The sequence below is a fragment of the Pagrus pagrus genome (assembly GCF_965226575.1).
Source record: "Pagrus pagrus genome assembly, chromosome: 7".
In the NCBI taxonomy this organism is placed as follows: domain Eukaryota; kingdom Metazoa; phylum Chordata; class Actinopteri; order Spariformes; family Sparidae; genus Pagrus; species Pagrus pagrus.
Genome location: NC_140191.1, coordinates 948,405 through 966,452, shown reverse-complemented (window position 1 = coordinate 966,452; position 18,048 = coordinate 948,405). Strand labels below are relative to the sequence as shown.

Genomic DNA, 18,048 nt, shown 5'->3' with positions numbered 1-18,048 from the left:
ATGGCTGAGCCTGACTTTATATCATCAGGAGGAGACGACGGCTGCAGAATCTACAGACCGACTTTCTTATTTTAGATGTCTTGAATTTAAGACGTCAAACTTCCCTCAACTTTTAGGATGAAGAAGCTTTGTGAGTATCAGACTTGACAGTTCTGTCACTTGATCAGTTAATATAAGAAGTTGAAGTCGTTCTCGGGTGTTAACTCTATAAATAACTTCAGTCCACCTGTGAGGTTTGATGCTGCAGATTAAATGCAGCTTCGTCTTTTTCAAATCCTGTTTCCTTCGTCGCACTTCCTCTTGGTGTAAACTCCCCCTCTGTCCTCTTCTTCCCTTTTCTCTCACCTCAGTGGTTCAGGATCAGAGGTGGACGTCACCGTCCGCTGCAGAGACACAAGCACGGTGTTGTCCCTCTCACTGAAAGGCAAAGTTCAGACTTTTCTCTCGAGTCTTTGCTGCAGACGACAGAAAGCACCTGCTCACTTCCACTTTCAGTTTGTCCCCTCTCCTCCGTCTGTCTGTCAGCCGACGGTGCGCAGTGTTTGGTAGCCTCTGGTCTTCTGTGACCTCAGCAGAGGCGTCTGAGTGTCCACGTCTCGAGATAAAACCCTCATGCCGGCTCGGCGGAGACGTGCACGAGTCCATCCGTAGACCAGACAGTTGAGGAAACCCTGAGAGGCCGAGGTGAACGCCTGAGGACAGAAGACACAATGTGGTCCTGCAACATGTCTTCACTCTCTATACACACACATTTAAGTCACAAATATGAACTTCAGCCCAAAGAAGCTGTATGTTTGTGTGTTGTGTCGGGTCTACTGACCTGTGATATGTAGAGAGCGACCACGGCGCCGCCCTGCCCCGCTGAGGGCTTCACCTCCAGGAGAAATGCCAGAGCAACAGCTGAGGAGACGACACAGAAAGAGTCAGACCCAGAAACAGACCTGAGCTGCGTCCACGCATGAAGCATCGAACCAGGACGAAGACACAAACCTGGACCCCAACAGAGGACGAAGATCAGCGGGTACAGCAGCATCCGTCGGTCCATCACGCGGAAGGACGTCCGCTGCTCGTTGCCTAGGTAACCGTATGATGTCACCACCCGCCTGTAAATACGACGGGCCTTCACCATGAGCACCTGACGCAGGAGAGGAGTCACACAGCGCAAATACATCAGCACGTTTTTATTCAATGTCACGTCACGTAATGTCCAGTTATGTCCAGTCTTGTTACAGCACGCTGTCCAGTTATGTCATGTTTTATCTTGTTATAGCGCATTATGTCCTTTAATGTCCTTTCACATGAAAACGAGTCCTCACATCGTGTTATATAATGTCTATTTATGTCATGTCATGTCTTATTATAGCACATCATTTCTATCATATCCACATCATGTCAAGTGTTCTCATGTTTCATGTCACTCACTATGATGCTGAGGAGCGTGAGTAAGAAGGTGGCGAGGAAGATGGCGATGCGGTAGGTGCGCAGCCACCTGCACACTGGGATCGGCTGGTGTTGCTCTGAGGTATGAAACAGCGCTCCGGTGTGCATCAGCAGACACCTGGTTGGTACGAGGCAAACGTTTCATCAGACTTTATATTTTGAGTGTTGCGTCCGGATAACGTGACGATCTGGTGCTCTCCTCACCTGTACGGCTCGCTGGAGTTGGCCTGACATTGGCTGATGTTTCCTTGTATGAACACAGGCGTCATCAGCATCACAGGAATCAGCCTGCAAACACATGTTGAATCACTGACCGGCCCGTCAACACATCTGTGTCAGCCGCCATGTAAACTGGACCCAGTCAGAACATGGTTGTACTCACCCTGAGAGCAGCGCCCGGATTTTGCCGGCGGTGCTCACTCTGTTGGAGAACTGGACAAAGTGATGGGAAAGGCTTATTTAAAGGAGCAGTCCACCCAAAAATGAAGCAACAACAGAAAACGCTGCAAGAAAATTAAAACCGTCAACATGCTGCAAGTTTCAAGTTATTCTTATGGAAATAAACAGAAAATAATAATTGAGGAGAAAAATCTGTGAACTGATGAACGATTTCAAGAATTATCAGAAGAAAAAAGTCAAATGCAGAAATAAAACTTTAATAAATGATCAGTCCAGTGTGACGTTTGAATTATTGTCAGCAGATCTCATGTTCAGATCAACACGTGAGTCCATCTCTTAAAGGAACAGTTCACCCAAACCTGACCACGAACCTGACTTTATATCATCAGGAGGAGACGATGACTGAGTTTCACTTTTTGGGTGAACTGTTCCTTTAACAGACGAAACATTAAAACTGAACTCACTGAATAAGAAACAGTTTGACTCTTAACTTCCTGTGAAACCAGGTCGCAGGTGTGTGTGCGTGTACCTGGACAGAGTATCCGTTACTGCAGCTGTAGTACTTCTCTCTGATGGCTGTGTACAGGTTCCACACATAGTTGAGAGTGTAGAAGAAGGAGGCCATGTACAGAATCTGTCAGAACCAAACAGATTGTAGTTTGTCAGAACCAGTTATCAAACAGTCGCCCTCGACATGGAGCCTGTTTGTGTTTGGGTCGGTGCGTCAGAACAATTAATGTAGGTCAGGAATGTTTGATGGTGTTTCTGTTTAGATCCAGTCTGCAGTCTGTCCTGGTTCCGCTGCCCTGTTTCATACTCGACTGACCCACTTCAGGATCAGTTCTGGACCGGGTGATCTGGGGAAAACCGCTCAGAATACCGGGACAGGACAGAACTGGATCTCTCAGACAGTAGATCTGTACACACTTCACTAACCTGCTTCTCTACTGGAAGGTGAAACGAGGTGGACTGTTCCTTTAGTCAGAACCTCCATTGTGAAGGTCCCTTTCCAGGAGACAGCTCCCACAGATACACAACATACACACTGACCAGCAGACCAGCCGGTCACAGCTGTTAGGGTTCATTTACATTTACAATATATCGTCACATCTTCTTGAGCTTTAAAGTGTTTTTTATTCGAAAACCCAATAAAGTTCTGAAAACATGTCCCTTCTGGTCCGGCGGTCAGGACTCCTGGTTTTCATCCAGGTGACCCGACTTCGACTCCCGACATCATTCACTGAGCTCTCATTGGCCTGTTAAAGGTCAGCTGATCGATCATCAACAACAACAGAGTGCAGGGAATCATGTCATCGTCTGTTTTTGGTCCAATAGGAAGAAAGTCACAACGTTGATCCTCCAATCACTGAGCTGGTGGGAGGGACTAAATGTAATGAGTGTAATCAGCAGCTGCAGCTGTGACTGACAGCTGCTGTGTCTGTCGGAGTCTGTTTAAATCTGAATGTAAGTAAATCTCATGTTGTCTGTTTGTGACTGAGTGAAACAATCAGTCACATTTAAACTCTGCAGTTGTTCTTCTGAACCTTCACGGGACGTCTGCTCGTCTTTCTTCAAACGCTTCATCTCCCTGAAATCTGAACAATCGAAGCTCACAGTCTGTCGTGAAACCACGATGATGAAATGATTCAAACTGAGTCATAAAAATCGACCTGCTCTTCTGCTCCTCTGGTGCCACGTCACTGCAGCGCCGCACGCTGTCACCACGTTTTGCTGTTTGATGATGAGCAGACAACATGGCGGCTGACAGACAGAGGCTTCGGCCTTCTGCTGCAATAAGAACCAACGGTCTGACTGTCACGGGTCTTATTCTGGATCGGCTGAAACAGGACCATGCAGAAGTCTGTTCTGCTGCTGTGTTCATGTTTGATTGAGATTCGTTCCTGTAGCAGGTTTAATATAGTAAAGCCTGCTGTTTGAGTTGGAGCCGAACACACTGACGCTTTCTATTTCAGTGGCATTTCTCAGGAGGAAGTTGAGACTTTCCAGTTGTGAACCATCTCTCTGGGTCAGGACCATGTGTGGGCAGACTCAGATGAATGTGGTTCCTTGTTTTGGTTGATTTTTAAGGAAACAAATATTATCTTGTTATGGGGAGATGGAAATCCCATAATATCTTCACACATTAGTGGAAAAGCACAAAAGTTTCCTCCCAATAAATGAGCATAAAAATATCTTTTCGAGCGGCGGATCATGTGTCTGTGTGAAGTCTGACCGCAACACTCGGTTTCACATTCAAAGGATTTATATTAAATTATGGACTGAATAAGTAAGTTAGACTCGTCCAGGCAACGTGCATCACGACAAAATGACACAAAATATTGTGTTCATGTCGGACTTCATCATATAGCAGCTGAGCAACAGTGATTTTACATCTATCTCATCATCAGATCTCACACCAGCAACATGTCAGTCCGTCTCTCCGTGCCGTCTCACGGTCTGTCTGCGGCTCACTGGTTCCTACTGATCTTTTAAAAGGCTCCATCCTGTTCTCCCTCTACATGCTCCCTCTGGGTGGTGTCACACGGAAACACAACACTCATTCCATTCCTACGCCGATGACACACAACTATGTCCTCCCATCAAACCCAAAGACCAGACCTCCCTCCACAACCTTCACAACTGCTCAGCAGATATTAAAAACTTGGCTGACTACTTTCTTCAACTCAGTCGACACCAAATCTGGAGGGAGGATGTCTATCAGGGACTATTTTCAGCGGCGTATTAATCCACATTTGGTGCTGAAGGAACAACAGTGTGGCTCATTGACGTGTTTTAATGGAGCTCAGAGGAAGAAGATGATTCAGGTGTTGAACCTGTCGAGTGTGTGTGTGTGTATGTGTGTGTGTGTGTGTGTGTGTGTGTGTGTGTGTGTGTGTGTGTGTGTGTGTGGTGCAGTGTTGTGTACCTGCTCCACAGTGTGCAGGTGGTGACAGTGCTTGTTGAGGCTGCTGCAGTGTGGAGAGAACAGAGCCGCTCCGATCAGCCAGCAGAGAGCGAGCAGCAGGTCCGACACACTGAGCAGGAACAGAGGCTGCAGCTGCAAACACACAAACACACACAGCGATGGGTCGGGCCGGTGTCAGCGAGGTTCTGATGAGCACGAACATGTTTATTAACCTATAATCCTGCGTACGTCTCGTTCGATCCCGTCAGCTTTGATTTTATTTCACTTTGCCTCGAGAGGACACAGTGAGACTTTCCCTTCTGCTGGACGCTGCAGAACATTTTGTGTTTTTTCACATTAAGTTTTGCAAAGGAAACAACTCAAACCATGATCTGTCTTGACTTTTACTTCCAGACTTCTGGAGAATATTTAATACAAATATCAGATAAATAATATGGCTTTCTGTGCGGTTGAGCTTCTGGAGGAATAAACACCCGGAGTGGAGGAGAGCTCAGAGTTTGGGGTTTAAAACTGGATCACGCGGTCACACATACGGGAAATGAACATTTGCCTTCCGTTCAATTCAAACCAATCAAATCAATTTTATTTATGCAGCCCAACATCACATCACATGGCCTGACGTGTTTTACAGCAGATCTTTCCTGCACATTCACCCTCACCTGACTCTCACACAGTCTGAGCTGCAGGAAGTTAAAAACAAAGAATGGAAGGAGCGACTGACCTCGGGCGTCCGGCTGAGTCTCTGTAACGTCACACAGACGATGATGGAGCCGGAGCCCAGAATACTGAGGAGGGAATCAGACAGGTGTTAATGACATCAAGCATCTGAAACATACAGGTAACATGTTGATGACGTCATCAGTAAACATCTGATCTGATGATAAACTTCATGCTGCTGCTGCTTCTCAGAATACTCTGTAATCAGATTACTTCACGCCGACTGAACTTGTCCTCCCCCTATTGTCTGAGTGCTGTGACCTTTGACCTCTCACCTCCTTCCTGTTTATCATTTGCAGCGTAAATGAAGCAGAAATAAAAGTTTCTGGTGCTGAAGAGTCTCCGGACGAGACAAACACCAAAATACAAAAAAAAAACGTTTTTCTGTAAAGATTTGATTCAAGTTCAAGTTTTAAGTCAATGTTTTTATGTTCTGGTCCAAATGATTTCAGATTAAGTTCATCGTTTCTTTTCTTTTCTTGCATAAAACTGATTAAAAGGATAATCCAACTCAACTTCACTATTTTGAAATATACAAAATGGAGGATTAAATCTAAATTTTAGCAACCGTCCTAAAAAGCTTTAATCAGTGAATCCATAAATCCACATTTAAGGCAGAACCTCTATAAATGCACATCATGTTTATTAACTTTATCTCCTTGACAGCAGGTTTAATATTTTCTTTCCTACTAAATAATATTTCTATAAAGTCAGAAATACAGAAATCAAAAGAACATGAACGGTGCTGCAGGACTTTGTGTCAGTCATGAACCGGACTCTTTGACCCTGAGGAGAACAAAGCAGTGAGACGCTGACCTGAGCAGAGCCATGCCGAGCTGGATCCACCGGACCGCCTCGTACACCTGCAGACAGCAGAGTCAGGTCAGTTTAACATCGCTGCGTCACATTAAACACACACACAGTGACGGTTACTCAAGTGGCTCCAGTGTAATCGAGTCTCCAGCTGCTTCAGCTGTTTAGCAGAATGCTGCAACTCTGTTTTACTGTGAAGCTCCAGACATGTTGACTTTACATCAACATGTTGGGAGGAGATGATGACTGGATTTTGTATTTTGGGTGAACTGTTCCTTTAATGACATTCTGAGTTCCTGTATGTGGCCCACTGAAGATATAAACCTTTACAATCTCCTCACACAGTGTAGTTTAATCTTTAATGATGTTCCTCAAACAGCTGCTCTGTAGTTTCTATCAGACAGACAGGAAACAGTCAGCTGGTGGGGGGACTATTTTCAGCGGCGGATTAATCCCCATTTGCTGCTCTGCTGAGCGTCTGAGGCAGAATGGACTCGTTGACGTTAAGAAAGTCAGAATATCAGTTCAGATTTATATCAGCTGCAGATGTCTGAGAGTGAAAGTGTTCAAATAGAGAAGAAGCAGAGGCACAAAAACCCCTGAGAGTCGAGTGAAGAGACGCTTCACTCATTCAGGAAACACAGCAACTCATCTGTCTCAGTGTCAGTCACCTCTGACCTGAAGAACTGCGAGCTGATGCATCCATTTTGACACTTTTCTCACCTGTGAGCTGATGAGTGAAGCGCTGAGATGACTAACTGTCGTCAAAATCAAAGTAAAACCCAATATTTTATAATCATTTCATAAACTTCAGTGAAAATCCCAAATCTGATCGTCAGTTTGAGTTTTTTGAGTGTTTTAATGCGGTCTGAAGACGTCCCTGCAGTCTGAAGACGTCTCTGCAGTCTGAAGACGTCCCTACAGTCTGAAGACGTCCCTGCAGTGTGAAGACTACCCTGACCCAGACGTCCCTGCAGTCTGAAGACGTCTCTGCACTCTGAAGACGTCTCTGCAGTCTGAAGACGTCCCTGCAGTCTGAAGACGTCCCTACAGTCTGAGGACGTCCCTACAGTCTGAAGACGTCCCTGCAGTGTGAAGACTACCCTGACCCAGACGTCCCTGCAGTCTGAAGACGTCTCTGCACTCTGAAGACGTCTCTGCAGTCTGAAGACGTCCCTGCAGTCTGAAGACGTCTCTGCAATCTGAAGACTACCCTGAAGTCTGAAGACTACCCTGACCCAGACGTCCCTGCAGTCTGAAGACGTCCCTGCAGTCTGAAGACGTCTCTGCACTCTGAAGACGTCTCTGCAGTCTGAAGACGTCCCTGCAGTCTGAAGACGTCTCTGCACTCTGAAGACGTCCCTGCAGTCTGAAGACGTCCCTACAGTCTGAAGACGTCCCTGCAGTCTGAAGACGTCCCTACAGTCTGAAGACGTCCCTGACCCAGACGTCCCTGACGTCCCTACAGTCTGAAGACGTCCCTGACGTCCCTGCAGTCTGAAGACGTCCCTACAGTCTGAAGACGTCCCTGACCCAGACGTCCCTGACGTCCCTGCAGCTTCTCGTTAGTCATATTTGACATTTCCGTTCGCAGCAGTAGCAGAAGTGAGATCTCGAAATGAAAAACGCTCCTTCAGCTCATGACACAAAGTTTTTCACCTCCTTCATTTGCATTAAAGTTTTGAATGTAACTTTATTCTCTTCGTTTCCTCGTGTGCAGATCTCAGGAGCGTTGACTGAACAGCTCTGGTTACAAGTCACTTTATAAATTGAAGATTTTACATTTAAAACGATATGAAGAAGTTATGATGATGCTGCTCTGAGCCACGTGTCAGCGCTTCTTCACTGGTTATATAAACCTTTTATTTTGTTTTATTTTATTTGAGGTAGTTTTTTCAGGCTTAATGATGTTTGAAAAACAAACAATGTGAGCGACAGAAATACGCTTTGTTTTTCCTTTTATCCTATTTAATTCACAATCTCTCCAGCTGCTCGTATCTAAACTGAACAGTGAACATTAGTGCTGCAGAATGAAACTGATGTTACCTTTGATACTTAAAGCAGTGATGGAAAGTAACTAAGTACATTTACTCAAGTAAAGTACAAGCACCTTAAGACTGAACTTCCATTATTTTCACTCAGGTTGTTCTTCTCACTCACTACATTCACCTGACAGCTGCGCTTAGTTTTCAGATTCAGAATATTAATACACAAAACAATATAATATATAATATATAAATGATTTATGACGTATTATTAAACATTAAACCACCCAGCAGTATTTACAGTCCTTATAATGAGCTCAGCCTCACCTGCTGCAACAAGTCATCACTAATAATGTTATAATAATAATAATATTAATACATATTGTTCTGCTTCTTCTGGCTCTGATACTTCTGGAGTTTCCCTTTAGTCCAAACTCACCTCGGTCCAGTCGTGAGCTCCGGTGGTGTTTTTCTCTGAGCTGTTGGTAAAAGCCTCCTGCAGCCCCTCTGCAGCCGACATGCTGGAAACTGTGAGGTGCATCTCAAACACAGAGGGAATGAAAATGAAGCTGAGTGCAGCTGATGGTCCTGCAGGCTGAAGCTGAGAGGGTCCGATGGTCCTGCAGCTGAAGCTGAGAGGGTCCGATGGTCCTGCAGCTGACAGCAGGACGCTTTATCCTGCAGCTCACACTCAGGAGGCTGGAGTTATTCACGCTGACTCCGCCCACACAGGCCACGCCCCCCGAGGAGCAGGACAGAGAGGCAGCGGATCAGACCGGAGTCAGACTCAGACCAGAATCACACCAGAATTGGACCAGAAACAGACCAGAATCGATAAGTAAAGAATCTGAAAGAATACTGTCCAGGTGCATCATGGGAAATGTAGTACTTGAGTACTGAGTACATCTTCCTTTACATTACTGTGTTCCTCCTGGTATTCATTCAGGTGTGATGAGGAGGAAAACTGTTGGTTTGCTTCACCTGGCTGCTGACTGCCCGTCTGCTGGCGCCACCTGCTGGTGTGACGGAGGAAGTGAAAGGCTTCAGTGATTCTCTTGTCCAAACATTCAACATGAGAGAACCGAACCCTGCTGAGGAAACGGAACCAACACCAGGCTGGGATGAAGATGTGATCAGATGTTTGATGTTGTTTGATATTTGTGTTTGTACACAACAAAACATAATATTCATCCAACAGGCAATTATCAAAACATAAAGTACAAAATCTTTCCTTCCTTTCCAGACCTGTTGTTACAGAATACTGAGTTCCTCTCTAGCAATTTTGAATTTAACGGTATAATTAAAATACAATATCCACATATTTAAAACTATGCACCTGCTTCTATCAGGACTCCATCAATGTGCAAACTAAGAAATAAACACGGGGCCTGGACGGTTCAATCATCATTTTAAGAGCTACTGTCACATGAACTTTATTCTTCTGTCAGCTGGATTAGAGACATTTAAAAGTTTACAGCTGTAATGACTTTTCTTCTCCAGATGTTTAAAAGACTTTCTGACGGAGCGTTTAGAGTTTCAGTCACTTTATTGAACAGTGATGAGGAGAAACATGATGACGGCTTCACAGTTTCACTGATTTCTACTATAAATAAGTTACGTGATGCTTCAGTTGCATCTGTACTGATACAGACACTCAGTAGCAGCAGAACGGCCTCATGGGTAAACATGAACCATCTTTGGGTTAACTGATCAACCTTATAAAGTGTCCTTGAGCAAGGCACTGTGTCCCTGCAGGCTCTGAGGCTGACCTTTGACCTTCATATGGGAGGAAAGTGCTGTCAGCAAACACTGAAGTCACACTGGACTCGTGTTCGTGTCTGCAGCACTGAATAAACTCAGCTAAAACATTGTGAATGATCAGCTCAGTCAGCAGGATGAGAAGTTAGATACCACAGATACGCTCACATTTAAACGAGTCATAGACGACGTACTGTACCGACATGCTCCAACGCGTTACATCACCTTCACATGACATGTTTAAGACCTGACGCTAATGTCAGCAGGTGGAGGGACGCTGGCGGAGTTGCAGGCGATAAGACCTCCGTTTGAGTCTGTGCTGCGACCAAAACAGGTATTTTAAGGCAAAACATGACGTTTTTCTGACCCTAACCAGAGCAGAACCACAGCGCTGTGACGAGAGAGAAATAGAAAATTGGACCTCATGAAATATAAAGTTTTTACTCATTGGTGTTTTTGGCTGCTGAGAAACCACAGGTCTTTTAGAGACTGCTGGTTGTCGTCAGTGTCGGACCTCTGAGACGGTCTCGGTGTTTCCCGGTCCAGCTCGCGGCATCAGCGACAGCGGTGACTTTGGTGACTCGTGTTTCTTCATGTGGTTGCGGAAGATCCTGGCGCCGCTCAGGTTCTTCTTGCAGATGTTGCAGAAGTAGGGCCGGGTGTCGGAGTGCACGTCCACGTGGTAGGTGAGCTCGAGGGCCCGGCTGAAGCTCTTGCTGCAGAGCGGACACTGGTAGCGGACTCCAGAGTGCGTCAGCTGGTGGCTCTTGAGCGAGCTCTGCTGTTTGAAGGTCTTGTCGCAGATGGAGCACTGGTACGGCCGGGCGTCGGTGTGCAGCCGCTGGTGTCGCCGCAGGGCGCTGGAGAAGGTGAAGCTCTTGCCGCAGTCGGTGCAGGTGTAGGGTTTCTCCCCGGTGTGGATCCTCTGGTGCTCCGTCATGTGGACCTGCTGGGTGAAGCTCTTCCTGCAGGTGGGGCACTGGAACGGACGCTCGCCCGAGTGGATCCTCAGGTGTTTCTGCAGCGCCGACGCCTTGAAACAGTCTCGGCCGCAGACAGGACAGCTGTGCTTCCTTTTCTCGTCGGCGGCGACCGTCTGAATCTCTGAGCGGCCATCTTGTTCTGTGAGAACCGTGACATGAGAAAGATTTACTTCATCTTTGTGAATTTGTACTCGAGGTGTCAACATATACATTGATATCATGTTAATAATACACATGATGATATCGTGTAAATAATCTAGAAGCTCTTAAGTTATTTCTGATCATCTGTTTTTGGTTCCCAGAGGTGAAGTTCAACTGTTGCAGCAGCACGGAGACAAAGTGAATGCAAATAAAAATTTAAACAAATAAAAGTAGGAGGGAACTACAAGTGTTTAAAAAACGTGTGTGTTGATCTCACTGCAGTGTGAAGTCAGTACAGGACTAATAGAGCAGCGCTGCTGAACTGTTTCACTTCATGTAATTTAATGTAACATCTGTTGTCTTCATTAAATATAAATTCAGATTACTCATCAACAAATTGCTTCGTTAGTGATTAAAAGTCAACTCTGACGAAGACGGACCGCTGAGCGCCGGCCTCCAGTCCTCTTCCTCGCCATCAGAGTTGATCAAACCGCTGACGTCTCCCTCCTCGTTTTCTTCTCGGGCCTCCCTCAACAGCAAGCTATCGTGGTTACCATGGTTACCAGGTGGAGGTCCAGACTTGATGAAGGACTCGGCGGGGGCAGAAAGGTCGTCTGAGTCCTGGAGACATAACGAGACAGATGATAAACACCCTCACACCTCAGGGTGTATTTAGAAGCTCTTCTGGTCACATCACATGATGACGATCAAAAGGCTGAAGTTGGTACCCGCTCATGAGAACCTTCCTCCTCCTCCTCCTCTTCCTCCTCCTCCTCTTCTTCAGTCTTCATGTTGAGCCAGAACTCCTGAAACAGACCACATCACCTCATCAGTCTCCACTCAAACAGAATCGCGTCCTCATCAGAGCTGCAGCGAGGACTCCAAGTTAAAATTAGTCGACAAATATTTTGATAATCGATGTGAAACATTTGAGATGTTCTGTTTGATTTCTGCACGTTGAAGACGTCTGTGAAACTGTGACGAACTTCTGTTTTTAGGTGCAGTTAGTTGCAGCCCTCATCCAAATGCTTCACCATACTCCATGTTGAAAGACTTTCACAACACAAAATCTAAGTTGTGTCAGAAAAGTGAGACTCAGCAGATCAACGATCTCACAGCAGGTCAAACTTATATCTTGTCACCTGGCACGAACGCTTAGACTGACATCTGCTTCTTAGGATCAATTTGCACCAACGTCAGATCAATATGTGATCACATGTGCTCAGTTTTATGATCTGACGAGCAGCTGAGGGGCGGCAGAGAAAGAGGAACTTTGTTCTGCAGCAGTTTGACAAACATCCGCTGACTACGAGCTCAGTTCTCCTGCACAGCTCTGGGATCACTTCACTTTTATTATATATTATGTGTTTCTTCTGTAAAACACTTGTTTATATCTTTGTTCTAACTTTGTGAAACCTGTCCTGACTTATTATGAAGCAGAAACAGCGTGCCGAGGCTTCACCTTGTCTGCGGGGGCTGCGATGAGTCCGTCCCTGATGTGGATCCTCATGTGTTTGCGGAGCAGGCAGGGCCTCAGGAAGCTCCTGGGGCAGATGCTGCAGGGGTGAGGTTTGTTGGCCATGTGGATCTTCTCGTGAGCTCTCAGGTTGGTCGTGGTGGTGAAAGCCTTGGCGCACACCGAGCAGCGGTGCAGCTTCTCCGTCGTGTGGACCTTGAAGTGCTCTTTGAGCCTGGACGGCCTCGTGTAGCTCTTCCCACAGACGGAGCAGCCGTGGAGCTTCTTCATGCCGTCGGAGCCGCCGCCTGCAAATATCAACGCAGGAAGTTCAGGACAGGACTCAGACAGGATGTACTGATCAGTGTTTTAATCAAGTCATTAAAGTCGCTGTTTGTGGTCATTAAAGTAAAACCTCACATAGTTTTGTGTTAAAGCGCTCAGTGAACTACATCGTCTCATCAGCACCAGAACCAACACCAACATGGAGCCAACCGGGCTCAGAAAAGCTCGTAACAATAAATCTGCTCATATTGACAACTGCAGTTCTGGTTCTGGTTCAGTTCTGTGAGCTGCTGATATACAGGAGCAGCTCTACAGTGTTTCAGTTAGGTTAGAGATATGAACTGATGCATGTTGGGTGTTCTGACCGGTCAGTGAATGCACCGTTTCCTCTTCATCATCATCATCATCATCATCATCATCATCGTTTCTGTTGTCGACCTTCAGCTCCCGCAGCCCATTCGGGCCGCCGCTGCCTGCAGAGACTGCCGGCGGCACGCTGCCGTCACCGAGCTGCTCGTCTGGCGTCTGAAACAACCAACAGCAGCGTCATAAGTTCAACTGTGAGGAGATTTATTTCAGTTGTGTGACTGTGAAGTTAAACTGTAACAGACAACATTTGTGTAAACGTTGATCATCTTGTTAGTTTGGAGCAACAGTCCAAAAACCAAAGAGATTCAACTCACAGCGATAAAACATAAAAGAGTATTTATGGTCTGGAAGCAGCAAACTCTTGACCTTGTTGTCGGAGTCTGACGGCGTGGAGCTGTGGTCAGGCGTCGTGGCGGCGCCGCGTCCCTCCCTGCGGTGGATCTCCTGGTGCTTCCTGAACACTCTCTGCATGGAGAATCGTTTCTTGCAGACGTCACACTGGAACGGTCTCTCTCCGGTGTGAGACCTCTCGTGTTCGCTCAGCCGGGAGGCTCGGCTGAAACCTCGGCCGCAGATGTCGCACATGAACTGCAGCGCCCTCTGGTGGAGCTGCAGGTGCAGCTGCAGCTTCTCCACGGTGGAGAAATCTTTGAGGCACAGGAGGCAGCGATGAAGCGTTTCCTCCTGATGTGTGAAGACAAAGATTTAATCTTTAGGTTAAGAAACAAACAAGCTGCGTCTTTTTGTTAAAAGGCAACAAATCACTTTGAGTTTGAACTCAGCACCTTCACAAATTCAATGAATGCATTCAAACCCCCGACCCCCCCCCCCCCCCCCCAGCATCTACACGGACACATTTCAAGATATTACATCTGGCTGCCATCTAATGATAGAGCTCCAGTGATGGACCTCGGCATGCGGCCGAGCTCGTGCTCCCACTTCAGACGGGGTGCATACCAACTCTTTAACCTCAGCAGCTACACTGGTGATTTCTGCTTAATAAAGGGATAAATAACGTCTCCTCAGATCAGGTTGTGATCTCGGGGCTTCTGCAGACTTGGATTACAGCAGACGAGAATGTTTTGTGGACTAAAAACTTCACCTGACTTTCAATCAGCATCGAGGGAGGAGATGATGAGTGGGTTTGACTTTTTGGGTGACTTAATCCTTGAGGTTCTCTCCAATGACTCCATCGTCACTCACCTTGCTGGCTCGTCCTTCAGCTTGGACCACAGCGTTTTCCTCGGCATGCCTCTGCAGGTGTTTCCTCAGCAGGCCCGGCCGGTTGAAGCTCTTGCAGCACAGCGAGCAGCGGTGAGGCTTCTCACCCGTGTGGAGCCTCACGTGGTCCCTGAAGGACGACGGCGTGGAGAACACTTTCTCACAGAATGAGCAGGAGTAGAGGTTCTTCTCTCCGTGGGTTTTCTGGTGGTCGCTGAGGCCGGTCCTGGAGGCGAAGCGTTTGGGGCACAGCGGGCAGGAGAACGGCCTCTCTCCGGTGTGAGTCCGTTCGTGTTGGACGAGATGCCGCCGCTGAATGAAGCCGCGGCCGCACGCTGAGCAGTGGTGGGGCTTCTCAGCGGCGTGTCGGAGCCGGTGCCGCCGCAGGCAGCCCAGCTGGGCGTAGCTGGCCCCGCAGTCCGGGCAGGAGTACGGCTTCTCGCCGGTGTGGACCCGCTGGTGCACCACCACGTTTATCTTTTTTGTGAAGCGCTTCCCGCAGACGGAGCAGCTGTGCGGTTTGTCGCCAGAGTGCGTGGCCATGTGGTCCGCCAGCCGAGACGGACGAGAAAACTCCCTGCTGCATACTGAACAGTGATGATGGCGTTTTGACTGACGGCTGCTCTCTGGTGTGGACGGTGTCTCTGTGTCGGGGACGCTCCCGTCTCCTGCAGGACATAATACTGACATCAACATCATGAAGATAATCTGTGTCATTTTGAGAAACCCATCATCTCTTTCTCTCTGCAGGTGAGATGCTCAGACAGTAAACATGAAGCTACAGCCAACAGCTGGTTAGCTTAGCTTAGCATAAATACTGGAAACAGGTGGAAAGAGCTAGCAAGACTCTGTTCAAAGGTAACTACATCCACCGACCAGCACATTTTTGGGCTGCAACGATTAAACGATTAGTTTCAAATTAATCGCCAACTATTTTGATCCTCAATAAGTCTGAATTCTGATTCCAGTTTGTTAAATGTGAATCTTTTCTGCTTTCGTTTCTCCTCTGTGACGGTGAACTGAAGATCTTTGGGTTGTGGACATTTGAGATATCTGACATCTGATCGATTCATCCAGAAAATAACAGATTAATCAACAATAAAATAATCTTTAGTTGCAGCTTTAATAAAAATACAGTTAGACTTGGGGTTTAGGCTCCAGAGTGTTTACTGGTGTGTGCCAAACGTTTTTATTCAGGTGAATCGGTGAATTTCTTCACATGCTCAGTGATTGTAAAGAGGAATGAAGTGCTCGTCATATGTTATTGGGGAATATTAAAAAAATGATTAATTGATATAAAAGTTTAAAATGTAATCTACAGAACTGTCTACACACCCAGTTGGTGCTTGGTGGAAAATGTGTTTTCTACATTTTTTATTTGACAGACTTGCAGACTGTTAATCTCACGCTGTTGTTCGTCTGTTTCAGTGTGGACGGGATCATTTTACATCTTAACGTGGGCGTGGTCAAAGAAATAGTCCCTGACCTCCAGCAGGAAGCTGCTGACAGTCCGCTCCTCTTTGTTCTGCTTCCACCTTCGCTCCATTCATCTCCTCATGCTCTGCTCCTTCTGAGGGTGGAGGGTCTCCTCGAGGCCTCTGACACAAAGACAAAGGACACAAACCCGATCAGGGCTGAAGCTCCGACTGAAGACACTGAGCTCATTTCTACATTTAAGACTCACGCCAGGTCTGATCCAGGTCTGATCCAGGTCTGATCCAGGTCACATCTCAGAGATGTTTCATCGAGTGGAGGTCAAAGTTCATCCACGCCAATTTCAGTTTTGCCATTTCTTCAAGCAGCTGGCTCTGTGCTGGCTGTCGTCATGTTGGGAGGAAAAGCTGAACTTCAGGGTTTCAGGATGTTAACAGGAGACAGACACAGTGTGCAGCCACCTGAGAAACATTTACAGGTAAAACCTGTTCTACTCAGACGCCCACATGAAAGTATGAGCCTTAAAATTAGCATAATATGACCTCATTAAAAACAACTAACTGGTTTCCATGTAAGAAAAATCTACATTATTATAACAATATCCAGGTTACTACCAACACTACACTGTGTTGTGTAGTTTAAATAATGTTTCAGGAGAACACAGGTCACATGGGAACCCTGTGAAATAACAACTAGCATTATTATTATTATTATTATTATTATTACATAGAAAGTCTTACAGGATTCTTATAGTATAAACTATATAATCCTACAGGACTGGTTCTGGACTCAAGTAGGATTTCTTATTGGGAATTCCTATTTGACAGGATATATAGTCTCATATCACGGTATCGATGGATTATTGGATTATTAATGAGGTTACATGTATTTATAATTACCGCATGAGGCACGTTACTGACCCTGAATCGTCTCCTCATCATATCATGTTCATTCCGTGATCGTGTGTGCGTGTGCGCGTGTTGACTGATGCGTGTCCTCCAATCAGAGGAGAGAAGCGCAGTTAGATGTAAAGATGATTTTTCCTGTCGAGCTAACAGCTGCTAGCTTGTTAATCTTAAACGTTAACGTCACCGAGCGCACCGACACGTTACCTCAGTCTCCTGCCGCTGGAGGACGGACCCAGGCGGGCAGCTCCGGGGAACCGGCTCCTCTGACGGGTGAAGCGGCTCCAGGAGGACGCGACTGCTTCGACTTTGCCTTGACGTGATGCTAATGCTAACGGTGCTCGCTAGCTCGGATGCAGGAGTCATACGTCACAGTGTCCTGGACGGCTGCTCCGGCGAAACGCGTGTTTCTGCCGTTGAGCGCTAATTACGTCATTTTTAAACTCGATGTTAAAAATCCGAACCCACCGGAGGGAAGACGAACCCCTCGGCGGCCCGTCAGGACGGTTCTGGTCGGTGTCAGCAGCAGGTAAAGTAACTAAAACAGAAGTTACGAAGAAGACAGCGGGTGGATTCAACGTAAACTTGTCTTCTTCGCTCATCAGCTGCTCAGCGCTGCGCTCAGTGCTGCCGCCGCTGGCCGGAAGATGAACTGCAACAACTGCAGCAGGGGGAGTGGCTGCTGCTCATCCATGTTTTCTCTGGATGTTTTGTGTCTGTTTCCTTCATTGCAAACCGAGCTGACAAAACTCTCATGTCTAAAGATCTACCAAGTGTTGACATGCAGCTGGGGTTCATGTTTCAGCGTCTTTTTGATACTGTGGTGCTGCCAAGAGCCACGTTTACATAAAATGTCAAGCAAATTTTAACCAAAGTTTTTTAAAGTTCACAAAAAATCTAACTGTGAATCTGGTGCGTGTTCATAAACTGGGTTAGGGTAATTTGGTCAGAGGATGACGCGGTGTGGGCTACGTGGCTACGTCACACGCGGATGTGGAAGTAAACAGAACAACCCAGGAGACAAAGTCGCATGTCAGCTAGCATCGGCCATGTTGCATGCTGTCCGGAGACGACCAAGAAATGCAATGACAGATCATGTCATGTGAGCTGAATGTTCACTATGTCAGAGTTTATTTGGCAAATCTGTAACTCTGATTCACAAAAGACAAAAACCACCTCAAGCAAGCGTACACACTCTGCTGCAAATCAAAGGAAG

General features: G+C 46.7%; 2 protein-coding genes across 5 annotated transcripts; both read right to left on the bottom strand.

The window, feature by feature from the left end:
• Window positions 1-8,800, bottom strand: tmem116 (transmembrane protein 116; the record flags this gene model as incomplete). The annotated part of the gene is made up of 11 exons (XM_084357573.1): window positions 1-692; window positions 821-900; window positions 991-1,135; window positions 1,423-1,558; window positions 1,645-1,728; window positions 1,823-1,872; window positions 2,369-2,473; window positions 4,766-4,897; window positions 5,487-5,550; window positions 6,299-6,345; window positions 8,720-8,800. 11 exons carry the CDS (start codon window positions 8,798-8,800, stop codon window positions 522-524), a joined length of 1,095 nt encoding a protein of 364 aa, XP_084213699.1. The 3' UTR covers window positions 1-521.
• Window positions 8,801-9,807: 1,007 nt separating this feature from the next.
• On the bottom strand, window positions 9,808-18,048 carry LOC311260242 (uncharacterized protein). 4 transcript variants are annotated; one of them, XM_084357843.1, is made up of 11 exons: window positions 17,040-18,048; window positions 16,848-16,923; window positions 16,178-16,310; window positions 15,980-16,091; window positions 14,476-15,161; window positions 13,639-13,956; window positions 13,269-13,428; window positions 12,625-12,926; window positions 11,891-11,968; window positions 11,603-11,783; window positions 9,808-11,160 (listed from the first exon to the last, which is right to left on the bottom strand). In XM_084357843.1, exons 4-11 carry the CDS (start codon window positions 16,041-16,043, stop codon window positions 10,541-10,543), a joined length of 2,409 nt encoding a protein of 802 aa, XP_084213969.1. In that variant the 5' UTR covers window positions 16,044-16,091; window positions 16,178-16,310; window positions 16,848-16,923; window positions 17,040-18,048; the 3' UTR covers window positions 9,808-10,540. The 4 variants fall into 4 exon arrangements, with proteins under 4 accessions (XP_084213969.1, XP_084213967.1, XP_084213968.1 ...); XM_084357841.1 differs by having other exon boundaries at window positions 16,827-18,048; XM_084357842.1 differs by lacking the exon at window positions 16,848-16,923.